The following is a 17,127-nucleotide window of genomic DNA, read 5'->3' as shown; positions in this document are numbered from 1 at the left end:
TTTGATTTCACAAAACAATCAAAATAAACAAAATCATATTAATGTTAATCTAATGTGTATTGTTTTGATTGATTTTTGTATAATTAATGTGTGTTCTTTAGTTTTTATTCATCTACTTTTTTGGTTGGGTACATAGATTTTTATGTTAATAATGGTATATTTAACTTTTTTCGTACAAAAATTGAATTAAGAAGTTGCATTCATATGCATTATATTTTATCTTATTTCTATAAATAATAAATTTTATCCATAATATATATGTCTTCTTGTTATTTTAGTTTGAGTATTTTGTTAAAATGTTAATGAACTCACTCTCTAATATTGTCCTTTAGATTTGAGTCAATTAAAATATTATGTCATTTAAAATAAAATATATTCAAGGTAAATTATTTATCACAAAATTTTCAATTACCGTAATTCTCTTATTATAATTATTTATATTACTTCATTTCACAATATTTTTAATTAACACACACTTAATTAACAGTAGATTTTTTTTTAAAATCATGTTTTAATTTTCATTCGGATATGTGATATTTTATCGACATAAATTTGCTTGGTTTTTTATGCAACTACGATACATGTGTCTTCTTCTTATTAATTTTGTAATGTAGATATATTTGATCATGTTTTTTCAATTTTATACAAATTTCATATGATGATTCAGGTAATTTGAATTCCTAAATGTTATATTGTATTGTTTCTTCATTTGTTTCCAGACAATTAAACTTCATATAACATATGTTCAAATTATTTTCTACCCTAGATTGGATATGTAAAATTATTTAATTTATTTTCAGTTATCACTTGTTAAGTTATATTATTTAAAGAAACTATATTTGACTCTTATGGTTTAACTATGTTTTAATTTTTTTTAAAAAAATTTCAAATAAGAGTTTGTCTTTTTCATTCAAATAGAAACATATGTATAATGATTATCCTTTATTATTATTATTATTATGCAATATACGTTGTAGTTGAATATTGAATTGTCAATTGATATGTTTTTTAATATCATTGATTCAATGAAAATATTGAGAAAATTTGATGTATTTCAAAAAATAAAAATATAGTTATTTTTTTATTCTTAGTTCTCTTCATTCATTTCTTTTTCATCTAATTTCGTTTTGAATCATAATTGTAAATCAAAATTCGTACCCATGAATATTTGGACTATGACGTCGAAGTGAATGTCATTTCTTAAAAATAGAAAGTATACAAGTAAAAAATTAAATTTATATTTTATATTTGCCATATAAATATGTGTTCATCTTTCTCGTCTTTTATTATTTGTATTTAGACATGATAAGATGAACTTTCACCTTATGATTTTAAATAATTGATTTATCTGTTTCGTTTATGACGTTTATTATTTATTAATTGAAATTTTTTATTTTGAGACATAATTATCCAACACTTTTAAAAAAGAAAACATAAATTACTATTATTTGCTTTAGAGTGATATATAACAAAAAAAAAAAGGTAATATAGACCAGTTTTGAGGTTGTAGTATTATTCATTTTTATTGTGAAAGAATAATAATTTGGAAATAACATATTTTTGGTGGAATATATAAATACGTTGGGGGCATGAATCAAATGAGAGTTGCGTAAATACAAACTAAAAATCAAGCAATATTTTTCTATATCCAAAAAAAATACACAAAATTAACAAAAATAATTTTTTGTATTAGAATAATCGATTTAGATTTGTTTGGTTTATAATTTTATAACCAATCAAAATAATGATGATTGAAAACCGACCTAAACCATACCATCCATGCAGTTTAACGATCGGTCCTATTTGTAATAAGAATAATGTTATAGGTACAACTAAAATATCGTACAACGATATGTACAACAATAATTTCGTGATATTTTGCTATTATATCGTAAGATTTTATTATTATTTCGTGATATTTTGTATTGAATTTATCGTGAAATTTTGATAAATGAAATTTTTGTATTGAAATTTTTATGTTGTAAAAATTGTTATATGAATTTAGTTGTATATGTAACATTATTCTTGTAATAAAACACAAAAACCCGGTTGGGACACCCCTAGTTGAATTCAGGAATGAGGACATGTCATGTTAATTCCCGTTTTGGCCCTGGCTTTCATATGTTATTACCCAGAATGGAAATCCCTTAAACAAATTTGGGAGAAAACCGCGTTTCGAGGCTCAAAATTGTTGGGGTCCAACAACGATAAAAATAGAATAGCGATCAAGATCGATGGCTACGAGTTCCAAGAGCAGTTCGATTCTGCCGTTAGCGGCGGGAGATTCTCCAGTGAGGGCTGAGGAGAAGCTCTTCAAAGGATCCGCCATGACTAAGCGTGGTGCTCAAGCTGCCATCTCGTACATGACTTGTGCCGGTACTTATTTTTTTTTAATTTTTAATTTTATTATTATTATTAAAAGACTTGAATTAGTTGGTGTCGAGAGAGGTTTAGAATTCAATTATTTGCGTTTTCGTTCTAAAGTTTTTTTATTTTTTTTTGTTCAAGTTTTTTGTTTCAGTGCCTTGAGGGATGATGTCGTTTGGAGTTGTCATTTTTTTTTAAAAAAAATTATTGATATTTAATTTGGGCATTTATCGAAATGGTTTATTGGTGATTCTACGGAATTTTTATGTGAGCATCCAACGATTATGAATTTACCGTTGCCCTGTCTACACTCATTTAGTTGTGATACATAATATCAGATTGAGAACTACTCCAGTTCCGAAGAATCGAAATTTATAGTTTCTAGCTGAAACAGTGGCAGATCCCCTCAAATGTTTCGAAATTTTTTTCTCCTCCAGCCCACTAATCCAATTTCCTAGCTCAACTGCTACGGAAACCATATTTTTTCAGTTTGGCGTGCAGAAGGATGGTAAAAATCCAAACTTTAATCTTTATTGGCGCACTTTGGGCTGATGCTATCACTATGTACCTGAAGTTGTATATGCTGAGGGATTAACCTTGGAGCTAATGCGCTTGAATGATTATCATAATCATAAATATGAGATCCTTTAGTTGGAATCCACTTACAGCCTCACAAAATTTTTGTCCCACCTAGTATTTGGGCATCTACTCAACTACTCAATCTCGTCATCAACAGTTACAAAGACATTTGTTGACTTGGTTTTGCAGTGCTCTTGGTAATGTTCAATAAAGCAGCTCTATCTTCTTATGGCTTTCCGTGTGCCAATGTCATCACCCTTTGTCAGGTATCTGAACAAACCTGATTTTCATTTGTGCTCAGCAATGGCTTGTTTAGTTGTGATCTATGTAGCATGGATACTCCTTTTTTTTTCCCTGAAATATCGGACACGGATATGAATCCGATACGCTGATACACGTGTCGGATACGACAAAATTCGTGTTGTTGACTTTTTGTAAGTTTGGCCAATACGTCTTGGACACGATTAGGATATACCTATACCATGGACACGATAGGGATACGTTTCTGGATTTTTTTACTTCTTCTTCTTAAATCACCCATATGTACATTATATATATATATATATATACACAATTGTATAATTATATATATATATATGTAATATTTATATATATTTAATAATTGGCGTATTCTAGCCATATTGTGTCTTATATTTCTAAATTTTGTCATATCGCTGTATCCGTATCGTATTTGATACGATACCCGTACCTATATCCATGCAATATAGGTTGTTATGCAAATCTTTCTTCATAATTTATCTTGGTGTCAGCATCTTCTTAGTGTGAAATAAGTATTTTGTAGGTTGACCCTTCCAAAGGCTTGTTTCTTTGGTGTTATGGTATAATCTATGACAATCAGCTATCCTTAACTGTTTCATTATTCTCGGCATGCATTGTGGATTCTTTTCTTGTCAATCTTTCTTTATTGTGTCTTGTATTACTCAGTATTCTGTAAATTATTGGTCATCAAAAATTGCCTTATAAGATTTCTCACATTAATGTGCTCAATAATTTATCTACTGCAGATGATAAGTTCGTGCTGTTTCCTTTATGCACTACTACACTTAAAGATCATTTCTTTTTTCTCAAACGAATCAATATCCATCAGTGATAGTTCCAAAGCATTGGTACCAATGAAGACATTGTTTGACACTTCCCCTATCGCTCTAACCTATTTGCTTTACATGGTGATAAGTTTTCTCCTTGCTGATCTTCCATTACTCGTCTGTCGTAAATAGTAAGATTCTTCCTCATAAAAATGAATTGCTTACATGTTTTCCGGATTCCTCTGAAAGTTAGCCACCATGGAATCTGTCAGAGGTGTAAATGTACCCATGTATACAACCTTAAGGAGGACTACAGTTGTGTTTACGATGATAGTTGAGTATGTTCTCGTGAAGCAGAAGTACACCATTCATATCCATGGGAGGTAATTGGCCCTTTTATCCTACTGATACTTTTCATAGAGATCTTATTCTTTCGAATTGTTAGCACCTCTGTTTTGGGTTTGGATTGAAGGCTTTTGCTATTCATTTGAATTTGTCAAAGTTAATAACTTGTTTAAATATGATACATATTTTTTTTAATACTCCTTCCACTTTCTTCTTCACGATCTTGTATGGAACTCTTTGAGCGGAAACATTAAGTAGAGTACAACAATGCTTGAATTTACTTGTTCTGTACACCTTTGTTTAACAAATGAGTGATTTTCCAGTGTAGCATTGATCGTCCTGGGTGCTTTTATTGCGGGATCCCGGGATTTGTCATTTGACTTCTATGGCTATCTTCTTGTTTTTGTATCCAACATCACCACTGCCATATACCTGGCAACTATAGCTCGCATTGGTAGTACTTCATTTGCTGTCCACATGTCTGCTTTGCATCTTGCTTCTTTGCCTCCTTGCTGATATTTTGTGTACCAGGAAAATCCAGTGGGCTCAATAGTTTTGGTCTCATGTGGTGCAATGGTGGGTATTTGAACATAATATTTTCCCTTTCAGAAACATTTACATGTCCATTCTTTCGTTTGAAATATCATGACACTCTTTTTCCAATATAGGAATTTTGTGTGGACCTGTTTTACTTGTGTGGACTCTTTTTCGAGGTGACTTGGAGATGACAATGAATTTTCCAAATTTGTTTTCTCCTGGTTTCCTGGTAATATTTTGCTGCTGACATGAACTTGATTATATATCAATCTATTCTTCCAAATTTGTTTTCTCCTGGTTTCCTGGTAATATTTTGCTGCTGACATGAACTTGATTATATATCACTCTATTCTACGTTTTTTCTTTATGACTATGTCACTTCATTCATAGACGAATTTATATTTTTCAGTTTTCAATCGTCTGATTAAAACTAAACATTAATAATCGTTCTCTGCTGCCAGGTTTCTAGCCAGTTTTGGCTGATTACTTCTTCATAATGTTTCACTTGGCCCTTTCATCATGTATTTACCAACTCACTTTCATTTGATTGATGTCCTGAAAAATTCAGAATAAGAATTTGGTTGAACCATTAGTAGAAATCATATGGGCCAACCAATCAATCTCGCACCAATAACTTCAATCCCATTTTGGCTTCAGATTGAACTTTCCTCGAATTATATTCAAATGCATTTGAAAATTAGAGATTCTATAGAGCTGAACGGACCCCCTGAATTATTACAAGCTAGAGAAGTTGATGTAGTCAGAGTCAGCATCTCTGATAGATTTAGTAAGGATCCTCTTCAATATTTTTAAATTCAAACTGTTCTTGGGAGAGAAACCGTTCCAGCTCATTGTTTTGGATAAGCCTGTAATAATCATCATGAGTATGAATAATGAAAAGTGTACTTCTTTTTTTTTTTTTTTTAAATCTTTAATAAGCATATTTATTGTGTTCTTGAAATAAAAAAGGATCATAAAGCTCACTCATTGGTAAATTGTTCACGCTGTAAACCCAATTTTAGTGAAAAGGATTATGGGAGGTTTTGCCCTATCTATGTTTGGTCGCAATTTTATTCTTGTTTCTTAGACATTTTAAGATTATTTCTGATGGCAGGCAGTGTTGTTCTTGTCCTGCATACTGGCTTTCTTCCTGAACTATAGTATATTCCTGAACACCACTCTGAATTCAGCACTCACACAGACGATCTGCGGTAATTTGAAGGTTCGCTCGTAATAATCGGTCCATCTATCTTCCTCCCATTTTTTTCTTTTGGGGTTCTCGGATAATGCTCTGATGAATATCTGTGGTGTAATATCTACCTCATTGCAGCAATGACCTGGAAGGGCTAAATGCATAATGGTGGCATTTAGCTTTCGCGTTTTGTACTCGATTCTAACTTTACCTACTGTACTGTTTGTTCAGGATCTTTTTACGATTTCGCTTGGGTGGGTAGTTTTTGGTGGGCTGCCATTTGATTTAGTAAGTGCAGTCTCCATCTTGTCACCTTGTTTTGCCTTCAATTTATGATGTGACGATGATTTTCATTACATTTGCAGTTGAATGTTATTGGGCAACTTCTTGGCTTCATCGGCTCGGGACTGTATGCGTATTATAAGCTCATTGGGAAGTGAATCCTTGAGCTGAGGAGAGTCAATTCTTTTGTAGTTAGGAAGGAAGCAACTGCAGCCTACACTACACTTAATCTATTGTTTTACTCGTAACAATATAATCCTGGAAAACACCGAAAGCTTCATTCCCTTCTTTCTTGACAAATATATACTCGTATATATATTTTTTTTATTATTATTATTTATTAATTAATATATTTTATTGTTGCAATGGAAAATTTAAAAATAAATCCTATTTCTTTAATTCCCCAAGCATATGTTATATTGGTGAAAAAGGAATAACGAGTTTGAGTTTTTTTACTTCATTTGCAATTCTTTTTAAATTAATCGCAATCTCGACAGTTCCGCTTTTACAGTTAGAAGGCATGTTATTGGACCGGATAAAATTGGTTTTGTACCTGATTAAATTAAACTGGTTCCGGATTGTCAAGTGATGAATCTGAACGAATCATCATGTACAATACCGGATTTGACAGGTTTAGGATTCATCAGAATGTAAGTATAATCCAATTCAAAATCAAAATCGAATTAAATTGGAACGAAATCGGATTTGACTGGATTAAGATTAAATTGGAATCAATTTTTTAAAAACTATTAAATAAAAAATTAGATATAAATATCGGGAAATTGGGGATCAGTCCCCAGCCGTCGTTTTTTTTAGTGTTCAATCCCTTGGTATTTTTTTAGTAAACTTCCCCTATAAATATCATGTCAATTATTTATTTATTAATTATATATTTATATGTATGTAGTGAATATACTATCGATCTTGGTCGGTTCTGATATCGGATTCAAACGGATCAGATTAAAATGATTTCAGATTGATGGGCCCTAGTATTTATATGATATAAATACTAATTATAAAAATTATATGGGGCTTAATTAAACGGTTGACGTAAAGCTGATAAAAATATTTGACTAAATTGGTTTGTATTTTAAAATATTTATTTTTACCAATCGATGGATTAGTGTCGGGTCAATATCGGCCCGGTTTTGTCGAGCAAACTACAAAGTACTCCAACCGAATTAACTAACTGTCTTCTAGAATCTTTCCCGACACAATCAAAACTCTCTAACCCCAAATTCTTCCCAAAGAATCGAAACCAAATTCTTGTTGGAAGCTAATTTCAGGGCACAGGTGATTCCATTTTCTCTCGAAAATGCATACTTGGGGGAAAGGGGACGACTCTTACCAGCGTAGGTTTTCTAATGGATCAATGTGTTTGTTTCTTCCCGTAGTGTCATGCATCGACACCGCCCAACCAAGGAGAAGCCTTTCTTACGATAAGCTTCCTCCAGAGCCCATCAGTCTCACCGTTCTTAAATTGGATGGCTCATCTTTTGGTACATTGCGGTTCCTTTCATGTTTGATCTGTATGACATTCGTATTTTATTCCTGTCTATTTTATGTCAAACGTTTTCATTGTCCAGGATTATATTTTTTCTCTAGTTTTATGTTTATAGGAATTAAGTTGGCAAAGACAGGGACTGTTGGCGAACTCAAACTTGCTGTGGAAGCGGCATTTGATCATTTGCCAAAGAAGGGGCCGACTAAAGTTTCATGGTAATTTCGTTTGCATGTGTGTGTGTTTTTTTTTTTTTTTTTTTTTGTGGGGGTTCCATGGTTATTTGGTTGTCTGATTAGTATCTGGGAGTGGTGGCCAGTATTGATAATTTTGATTGGTCCAAAGGATGTATAAAAATCTTAGGCCTTGCGTAGCTCTGAAAAATTAGAGTTAATAAGAAATTTAGAATTTTTATATCATTTGTACTTCTCGAAATATTTTTTTTTTATCATGTAGTTATCTGATAAATGATTTTGATGCCATGTGAAAGGTATCGCACTACGATATGGTGTGCAGTAACTTGAATTGTAGTGCTGTGAAGATTTGAATTTCATTAGTTGTCTTAAGAAATGTATGGCACCAACTCAATATTTGGAACTTTGGCTCCAATTGTAGTACTGGTTGACTGCAGCAGATTAAATTGCATAATCGTCTTGCATGGATTTGTTAATGATTTTCCTATTTCGATAGAGAGCGTGCAATCTATATTTGGATGTTTCTATGATTACTCACTAAGTAATGTTGCCAATAGTGTAGGACTGGATGTTTTATGGTTCAGTAAGTAAATTGTTGTTAAAATGGCTGGTTGCTTATACTGTGTTTATTTTATATGGTCTATACTTGTACAAATTAAATTTGAAAATAATATACAGGGCGCATGTATGGGGGCAATTTTGTCTTTGCCATGATGGCCGGAAGTTATTGATTGATAGCGATTATATAAGAATGTGTGGGATCCAGGATGGTGATCAGGTTGGTTTACTGATTGGAACAGATAACCATTATCATTAATGCACTTACTTGTTCTTATTGGATAAAGTTTTGTGAACATGATGGATATAGTTCACTTAAACTTCTAGCTGTATGATAAATGTGCTCCAGTGGGATGGTATTCTCAGACATGATTTCATGCTGCCGTAGAATAATCAAGCACTCAAATGCCCAAATGCGCTAGCCTTTTTTCCACAAGTAATAGAAACATTATAAATCATATTAACTGATATTTCCTTCATAAACTATAGCTTGTCTGAAGCAAGTAATGTTTTTGGCAAAAAAAGCCGCAATAGTTGAATTCCTTCTTTGCTTTGTCAATAATTGCCTCTCCCTTCTACACTTCTGAAAATCCTTCACTGTATTTGAACTTGGTTTGGAAATTTTGGACCACAATTCACATAATTTGTTTGGTTTAAATATGTTCATTTGATAACCACTTGGAAAGTCCGAGGGTGGGTTGTTCGGTACAATCATCGTATGATTACTCATCTGCATGATTGGACATCTCTATGCCCTTACCATGAAACACGATACACAACATCACAGACGCTAGTCTCAATCTCAAGCGACCTTTATCCTTTTTTTAGGCGGTTGAATCGACTAGGAACGAATTTAGAATATACAGTGTTTACAAATGGGTTTCAATATTGAATTACGATTCATTTGTATTAAAGTATAATCGAGGATTTTATCTATGCTGATTGCATGAGTATACAGATAAAGTAAAATGAAATCATAAAAAGTTAAATTATATTAAATCAAAGATTGTTTATTACACTTGAGTTAATAAATTCCTTAGCCAACCGTTTGCTTGCAGGGCATCTACTCTAACATCCTTATCTTTGTGCACTTTCAGCTTCAGTTTGCTCGTCATGCGTCCAATTATGACAATTTAGTTACTGTGTTTGATAAAGATGACAGTGATTCAGATTATGAACTCAAGTATGTAAGTTGTCTATGCTTGTATCTTCTTGGTTCTTATGTAGTCTTTGTGGGAGCTATATTACTTGGCAGCTCCATCATGAGTTATGTGCTGAGTTCTGAGAGGATCTAGTCAATTCCAGTTGGCATGTTAGAACTAGGTTTGATATACTGAAACCTACTCACAGGAATTGAAAATCAATTTTCTCCGTCTTTCTCTCATTGATAGTTTTGGCTTTTAAGCCAAGATTAAATCTCTGTCTGATGTGTCAAGTTGAGTCACTTTGCAGTTCATATGGCTACAAAGGAAGACAACAAAATGGTGAAAAGAATAATGTTAATGGTGGGCAGAATGTCGCTAATGTCGAGTTGGAAAGTGGCGTTCATTCACAGTGTGAGCACAAGATAACTCACATGTTGAGAGGGTTGTTTTCATATAGGAAGCTGCATGGTGCCCCGATGAGGATTGGAGATGGAACTATTTTTTCAAAATTTTCCAATAGAGGACTAGGAAGTTTAAGAAAGGTGATAAGATCATACAACAGCAAGTATGATTCTCAAACATAAACTTGCAAAGTACAATAAATACCATTGTACTCCACTCGGGTGGATGGATTTAGATTTGACTTGGATTTTAAATGACAAGATATGGAAATTAATGGATCCGAAATGACAAGCTTTGGCGCGAGTTTCAAATATCTCAAACAAAGGAATGTAATATATCTGAATGATGAATTTAAAAAAATTTAATTTCTTTTGTTTTGCCAAACATACTTGATGATTTGGATGACTGATCATAAATCCATATAACTCAGATGTATCAATCCAAATGCAACCGCGGGAGTTCTTGACCAGATTCACAAGGGAGTCAACTGTGATTGAAATTGTGCTTTTAGTAATAATGTATGGGAGGCTGGGAGTATCTCTGTAAATTCTTGACCGCATTTGAAGTAAAAGAAAGACTTGGTTACTATTAAACGTGTTAGGTGGCAGATTTTGTTACTGGAATTGGATGATCTTTAAGGCTTGCTCCTGTTTCTTAAGTTCACTTGTGTGATTGATATTCTTGTGGTAATACTGATACATCATGTTGGAGCTACTTGGGTTCCTTCTTATAACGTAACTGATGTTGAGTCCTCGTTTATTATTCGGATTAGTGCACGCTGGAATCAGATTAAATTGGAAAATTATTGAAATCGTAATACATAGAGGAATATCTACAGCATGAATAGATTATTATAGTGTATTTAATTTTTCAAAGTTGTTGAAAATGAATATGAAACTAATAATATACAAAGGAAGGTTCAATAAAGGAAAGAAAACAAGATGAAATATGCCACTTCATATATATTTGGGTTTGGACCCTTCCAAGTGTTCAAAGTTCTTTACGGAGAGCGGAAGTGGACGCTGTTGAGCTTTGAAAATGAAGACCTTGTAAAGTGTCAATTTTTTTCAAATTGCCTTATTTTAATAATAATAATTAATTTTAAATATTGCAGTAAACTGTAAAATTACCCTATTTTTTGCGTATTTCCTTTGTTTGGAAAATTTGTTTCATGCTTTTGAAAACCATTTTGGTAACTGGAACGGCCTTTTCTATATGCTTTAAAGCTCAAGCCTCTATGTATATTAATATCACAGTGAAAATAATTCAAGCGTCACCATATATCCTGCGAATAAAGAATGTACATGTATTATTTTCTATATTAAAATTATATCAAATTTTGGTCTCTATGTTAGCACGTTATTATTTTCACTCACACAAGCTGAAATTTTTTCCCAGGTCAATGGTTATTAATAAAAGGCATTTCCAAGACTTATTATGATACAAATGAGACAAACGAATCCTGGAAAATACAAAACATCTCACAATTTGAATACCCAATTTTCATGCTTTGCCGTCCTGGAATATCAAGCTGCGAAGCTAGAGAGCCCCAACAAGAGCTTCACACACAATAACTTCTTTCACCACGGAATCAACAACACACGAACTTAACAAATCAAGTTTTCATCACAAACGCAACACATCAATGCCAAGACTACTCTATAAGATAACCCAGGAGATCTAATCAAAAGAATGCAAATATACTCAACATAGAACGAGAGCATGGGTGTGCACCAAATCTCACTTCAGACAAGATGGAAGAGTGGGTCCATGGCAAACAAAACCCATAACAACATACACAATTACCAGCAGGAGTATCACCAACGCAACCCTGCAAAAAACAGTCACATATAACTGGCTTGGAGACAGAGTAAAAATAACAGGTCATCATATGACACACTCACAAAGTGAGTTCTATATCAAGTGGAAACAGCAGGATATTAAATAAAAAACTTTTACTACATCTATAAGTGCATTTGTTGCAATAAATCGTGTAAATTCTTTCAAAGAAGAAACTGCCAAGTCCATTCAACTTACGTAAGCCAAACATTTCTCCACCAGACAGTCCTTCTGAAACGTCGTGTCTGCTTCCTGAATCTTAAAGTGTTTCCTTGCATAGTGGCAGTCTTATCGACCAGCAGCTCTAACCGATCACCCCTGTCTAAGACTTTATCGATATTTTCTATCATGACATTTCGCACCTGTTATAGGTCACAATTAAAAATTTGACCTTTCACTGCTTCACAGTAATCAGAGACCAAAAGAAGGAATCATAGAGTAACATTTTGCTATATTAGTGTGAAGAAGATAGAGCAGGCTACATTCAAGAATGAACCAGGCCCAAACTAGAACCCAACCATGGTGAATGGTTTGGTTAACCAGGTCCACAACATTTAATCAGCATGCCGTTAGACTGGGCGAAGGATTGGAACTTTCCCAACCCTTAAACCGCAGGTTCAATCGAGTAGTTCCTGGACTGCCTGTTTGACCCATGGTTCAGCCCCTTTGTTTGTAGATGCCCACAATTTCATGATAGCTTTTGTAAAAAGCTAATATTAAGTGGTAGTTGGTTAATAGTCATAAACCCGTTGGGTTGAGTTGACAAGTCTTACCCGACCGGTTCAGCCAATCTTTTTTCAATAAAGGACCATGTTCACTTGACCATTTTTTATCGATGGCCAACATCAAAAGGCCATTAAAAACCGGCCATGTTCCATTTTTGTAGAAATCTTTTTGATAAGTTAACTCATGTTCATGTCTAAAATCTATAAACACCTCATTACTTAATTTTTTGTCACAAACAGCTCTCTAATTCTTTCAACTTTTAAGCCCTTGACTCTTTCAATCCTCTCAACTCAAGTGAAAATTCTCTAAAATCGCTCTGTTCTATTCTCATATCATACTTCATTAATTCATATTAAATTCTATTATTTATTTAAAAAATCAAATAGAGAGTTCAAGTTCATCCAGCAAAGATGAGGGAAAGTTAGCAATTCATTACTTTGGTTCAACACCATCACCTTCACCTCAAGCGCAATAACCATATCGATATAACCGATGTTAAGTAACATCATACCTTTCCAACTCAATAAAATATGAGTGATGTCCCAACCCAATGGAATTGAATGTACAGGTTATTACAAGATTTTTTTGAATATAGAGATGCATTAGGTACGTAGTTTTACACAAAATATAATAGTACAAATGTATATTAATTTTTCCACCAACAGATATGTTTAGTCGTATTTGTAAAATTCTAAAAGTTTTATTGACGTTATTCAACAATTATCTGTAGTTTATTATCCAAGTTCTCTCTCTTTTTTTTTTAATCATCCAAGTTCGAACGAATTGTTGTTAGATTGCAATAGTTTTAAACAAAGACTCTAATGATGAAATTCAGTCTCATTGTGTTTTAAAAATGAAAGCTGAGTTTTATTACCTTCCAGAAATTATTTACTTGATTTTGCTTTAGACCATAGGCTTAAATTCGATGTTTTGTGAGGGATGTTAACCATATTTATGTTGCTTTAGTTCTGATTAAATATGACTATTCTCCTGATCCTTCATTTATCCTACATAATATTAGAGAACGTTTACATGATATTTATGAAAAAATATTGTTTTATGCTTGTAGACGTGTTAGTCTACAAGAAACAATGAAACATAAATTACTAGCAGTAGAAGTAGCTTTTCTAAACTTACAAAAACCTCACTGTTTGTAAAAGAATTGGACAAAATATCTGAGAGGATTTTCATGTTCTAGTCAAGAATTTGAATATTTATCTTACCACTAACTTTGAGTTAAGTTATACAGAGTGATTTCGCAATAGCGATTGCAAAAGGTTTAGAGTTAACTAGTTCTATCCATATAGTGAAGGAGATTCTAGTTTGCCTTGTCTCAACAGTTGCTGTGGAACAAGTTTTTAGTTCCGGAGATAACTTGTTGGATGAAAAGACGTTTCATCATTTCTCTCAACCATTGCTCGATGATTGGACAATAATAGCCGCAAAACGAATACAAGGAAAGGCTTCTGATTCTCTGAATGGCAAGCAAGGTGGATTTGACACGGAAGCAGCAATCACAATGGAATGAGAGTGATTGAGTCACGACATTTTTTAAGGTAAGAAACTACATGGGCTTTGATTCTTCTACGTCTTATGAGAATATGTGAGCAACTTAAATTTAAAGTTCAAGCAGTTTTTTCCCTTTAAGATTTGCAGAATTAAATTTTAGTTGGAATTTTTTTTATGATTTAAGTTTCAATCTTTTTTTCATACTTAGGGTGAATTTATATACATAAATTGTAGCTTAAAAAACACTTAATTAAGTCCAAGTTTTTAAAGTGCTACGGTTTTGGTTATTGGATAAATGTTGAAAATTGTTTTTGTTTTTTATTTTTAGATATAAGTAGAAGCAGAAACCCAGAAACCATAAATTCTAGCTTCTAAAAAAGCATTTTTTAAGTGTTTTTTAAAATAGTTTTCGTAACCAAATAATACTTTTAAGAAAAGCATTTTTTTTTAAAAAAAATTATTTTAGCCTATTGGTTTCTCCAACCAAACGGGCTCTTAAGCTCAAAACTTTAAGTCTTTGAAACCTTTTTTTAGTTTTAAAAATTCGAATGGTTAAATATAATTGATAATTATTTTTCCTAAGTTTTAATTTTAAATTAAAAATCAAAGGTAAGTGGAACGATAGTTACCCAAAACCACCATTTTAAGGGTGGTTCCTGGAGCCGGCCAATAACCACCATGATGGGTTATGATTTAAGGGTTTGGAAATCCAGATCCTTCGACCTGCTAGTTCCAACCAGAAAACCCGCAGGCCATGGACCGCGGCCTAGTCTAAAAGAAGTTGCAAATTATTGGCATGGAAATATGTGTATATAATCTAGTGTCATTTGTTACTTTGCCCATTTAGAGAACTCTCAAATCAAACCATCTAGGTATTTCACCACTACATTCAAGTGATTGGAGTTGGTATGATTTAAACAACGAAACTTGAAACATGATAACGTCCTGTAAACCTTTGAGGGGATGAAAACTTGGAGCAAAAAAGAAATCTAAGAAGACATCTCAACAAGAGCATGAATCCCCTGTATATGATTCCAATATCTTTAGTTACCTGACTCATTTCACCTCTTAGCCGGTTTATCCTGTCAGCATTTGGATCATTGGAGAAAAATTCCATTTGCTGGCCGAGGACCCTTGAAAATTCATCATTCATGGCATAAGCTTGTGCCGACAATACAGCTCGGCCATATGTCCTCACAAATTTTTGATGAATGTCTTCCAGAAATTCAAAAGGAATTCTCCCTGCACAGGTGTCAAAGTATAACAAAAAGGTTTGCTCAAGCACATACAAAGGATGCATGACATATAAATCATGAAATTGCCAAATAACTAGAAAAATCTCGTTGTAATTATGCAAGTGTTGGGACTGCAAAGTGCCACCTAATCAGATTAGAATGCACAACTGAATAGCAATTTGAAATAATTACCAAAAAAGAATACCATGTAGCAACCAACGCCATCATGCTGCATCAGGCATTTTCCCAATTAATTGCAAAAATACCAAATCCTAAGCAAATGCCGAACAAAATATCCAGTGGCTGGTGAAGTACCACAATGATCAGCGGACAACTGCTTTAACTAATGGTGTATTGCATAATTAATATCATAGGACTAAATCCCTCATAAAGTTAATATGAATCTAGTAATCATCCTATCCAAACGCCAGCATTTGGCTTGTATTCGTAAGTATATTTACATACCCTACTTCAAGCCTTGAGCTCGTAATATTTACAAAAGGTATAGTCTTTCTGTGATTCCCAATCATGTGTTTTAGACATCACAATATAATTAATTTACTCAATAAGTAATATGCAAACAAAAGCTTTTACTCCATTTTAATCCACGATTTTTTTAATGTGGAAACACCAACAAGCTAGGAATAATCTTTTTCTCTGTACAAAATAGTTTCTCTGACGCTGCAGGCATAACAAAATTACTGACACCTGAATTTATAAAATGAAAACTCGGTAAAACGTTTTCAAAAAAAAAAAAAAAAAAAAAAACACAAAAAAAAAAAAAAAAAAAAAAAAAAAAACACCCTCCAGCAATCAAAACCAAACCCAAAGAGAGAATTATCAACGCCCAGAAAATTAGGCATATTGAAAACCTCAACAAAACAAGACAACTTTCCAGATCCATATGTGCAGCCAGAGATGAGAATACATATACATGGCATTCTCATAAGCATCCATGATCCATCCATACGTTAATCCAGAAACAAAGTAATGAATCGCATTTCAAATTCCACGTTCATGAAACAAAAAAGCCATGATATCCATCTCCAAATTCCGATATGAGGCAATTTTTATGAAGCTAATCTTAAGCATAATAAAATTTCATGAAAAAAAATCGAGAAAAACAAAAATGAAGAAAAAGATCAAAATTTTTCTCGTACGTCCAGCTGTGTCGTCCGCCATACAAAGAACGGTAAGTCCATCTGTGCGTTTGACATGGAAAATGTAGCGATCCTGAGAATAAGAAACGTTGGTGTCGTTGTTTCCAGGGATTTTCTCCAGGATTTGGCGCGCAATGGAATTCGCCGTCGTCGACGCGGAGCTGAATTCCGCGAGCACAACGGGCCCACGTGCCACTAGCGCGTACAGAATCGCCATTCCCTCTCTTTCTGGAAGCCTCGCCCTCCTTGGATTCAATTTTGATTAAACTATTTACTGAGAGAAGGGGGCGTCGACCACTTGACTTCTCCTTAATTACAGAGTGTTCTTATTTTTATGAAAATTGATGTATATATACACATGACAAATAGAGAAATATTTTAAATATAACATAGAATAATCACTTTAAAGGATCAGAAATCGGTAATAATAAAATAAATTAGGTGCATCCAAGACACTTATTTATTGCAATGTGGGAGATTTAGGAGTTATTATGTCCAATATAAATCATT

The 17,127-nt window shown here is 33.1% G+C and overlaps 3 protein-coding genes across 7 annotated transcripts; 2 read left to right on the top strand and 1 right to left on the bottom strand.

Annotated features, from left to right (window-relative positions):
- The first annotated feature begins 2,072 nt into the window (after positions 1-2,072).
- Positions 2,073-6,700, top strand: LOC140961588 (UDP-N-acetylglucosamine transporter UGNT1-like). Of its 2 annotated transcripts, XM_073420225.1 has the most exons (10): positions 2,074-2,376; positions 3,136-3,212; positions 3,972-4,133; positions 4,242-4,375; positions 4,661-4,791; positions 4,869-4,913; positions 5,006-5,103; positions 5,989-6,096; positions 6,298-6,354; positions 6,432-6,696. In XM_073420225.1, exons 1-10 carry the CDS (start codon positions 2,235-2,237, stop codon positions 6,504-6,506), a joined length of 1,029 nt encoding a protein of 342 aa, XP_073276326.1. In that variant the 5' UTR covers positions 2,074-2,234; the 3' UTR covers positions 6,507-6,696. The 2 variants fall into 2 exon arrangements, with proteins under 2 accessions (XP_073276327.1, XP_073276326.1); XM_073420226.1 differs by lacking the exon at positions 4,661-4,791 and having other exon boundaries at positions 2,073-2,376; positions 4,879-4,913; positions 6,432-6,700.
- Positions 6,701-7,532: 832 nt separating this feature from the next.
- Positions 7,533-10,814, top strand: LOC140961765 (uncharacterized). Of its 4 annotated transcripts, none has more exons than XM_073420451.1 (5): positions 7,533-7,847; positions 7,968-8,067; positions 8,722-8,821; positions 9,699-9,784; positions 10,579-10,814. In XM_073420451.1, the coding sequence occupies exons 1-5, from the start codon at positions 7,664-7,666 to the stop codon at positions 10,643-10,645; spliced, it is 537 nt and encodes a 178-aa protein (XP_073276552.1). In that variant the 5' UTR covers positions 7,533-7,663; the 3' UTR covers positions 10,646-10,814. The 4 variants fall into 4 exon arrangements, with proteins under 4 accessions (XP_073276552.1, XP_073276553.1, XP_073276551.1 ...); XM_073420452.1 differs by lacking the exon at positions 10,579-10,814 and adding an exon at positions 10,054-10,336 and having other exon boundaries at positions 7,536-7,847; positions 9,699-9,788; XM_073420450.1 differs by lacking the exon at positions 10,579-10,814 and adding an exon at positions 10,054-10,556 and having other exon boundaries at positions 7,537-7,847; positions 7,989-8,067.
- Positions 10,815-11,611: 797 nt separating this feature from the next.
- LOC140961786 (vesicle-associated membrane protein 711-like) lies at positions 11,612-16,921 on the bottom strand. Its single transcript, XM_073420480.1, has 4 exons — positions 16,618-16,921; positions 15,274-15,464; positions 12,186-12,349; positions 11,612-11,979 (listed from the first exon to the last, which is right to left on the bottom strand). The coding sequence occupies exons 1-4, from the start codon at positions 16,832-16,834 to the stop codon at positions 11,889-11,891; spliced, it is 663 nt and encodes a 220-aa protein (XP_073276581.1). The 5' UTR covers positions 16,835-16,921; the 3' UTR covers positions 11,612-11,888.
- Between the last annotated feature and the right edge of the window lie 206 nt (positions 16,922-17,127).

Source organism: Primulina huaijiensis, chromosome 16 (genome assembly GCF_012295235.1).
Source record: "Primulina huaijiensis isolate GDHJ02 chromosome 16, ASM1229523v2, whole genome shotgun sequence".
NCBI classification, from domain to species: domain Eukaryota; kingdom Viridiplantae; phylum Streptophyta; class Magnoliopsida; order Lamiales; family Gesneriaceae; genus Primulina; species Primulina huaijiensis.
The sequence above is the reverse complement of the archived record's forward strand: the minus strand, read 5'-3'. Positions and strand labels throughout refer to the sequence as shown.

What these genes read in the sequence shown, in the direction of transcription:
- LOC140961765 (XM_073420448.1), top strand. Translation starts at nt 7,664, where the DNA reads ATGCATACTTGGGGGAAAGGGGACGACTCTTACCAGCGTAGGTTTTCT. An exon ending in GGGCCGACTAAAGTTTCATG is followed by an intron (nt 8,068 to 8,721) that starts GTAATTTCGTTT and finishes AATAATATACAG; the next exon opens with GGCGCATGTATGGGGGCAAT. An exon ending in GATTCAGATTATGAACTCAA is followed by an intron (nt 9,785 to 10,053) that starts GTATGTAAGTTG and finishes GTCACTTTGCAG; the next exon opens with TTCATATGGCTACAAAGGAA.
- LOC140961588 (XM_073420225.1), top strand. Translation starts at nt 2,235, where the DNA reads ATGGCTACGAGTTCCAAGAGCAGTTCGATTCTGCCGTTAGCGGCGGGA. An exon ending in TGGTCTCATGTGGTGCAATG is followed by an intron (nt 4,914 to 5,005) that starts GTGGGTATTTGA and finishes TTTCCAATATAG; the next exon opens with GAATTTTGTGTGGACCTGTT. An exon ending in TGTTTTCTCCTGGTTTCCTG is followed by an intron (nt 5,104 to 5,988) that starts GTAATATTTTGC and finishes TTCTGATGGCAG; the next exon opens with GCAGTGTTGTTCTTGTCCTG.
- LOC140961786 (XM_073420480.1), bottom strand. Translation starts at nt 16,834, where the DNA reads ATGGCGATTCTGTACGCGCTAGTGGCACGTGGGCCCGTTGTGCTCGCG. An exon ending in GGCGGACGACACAGCTGGAC is followed by an intron (nt 15,465 to 16,617) that starts GTACGAGAAAAA and finishes ACACCTGTGCAG; the next exon opens with GGAGAATTCCTTTTGAATTT. An exon ending in TAAGAGGTGAAATGAGTCAG is followed by an intron (nt 12,350 to 15,273) that starts GTAACTAAAGAT and finishes GACCTATAACAG; the next exon opens with GTGCGAAATGTCATGATAGA.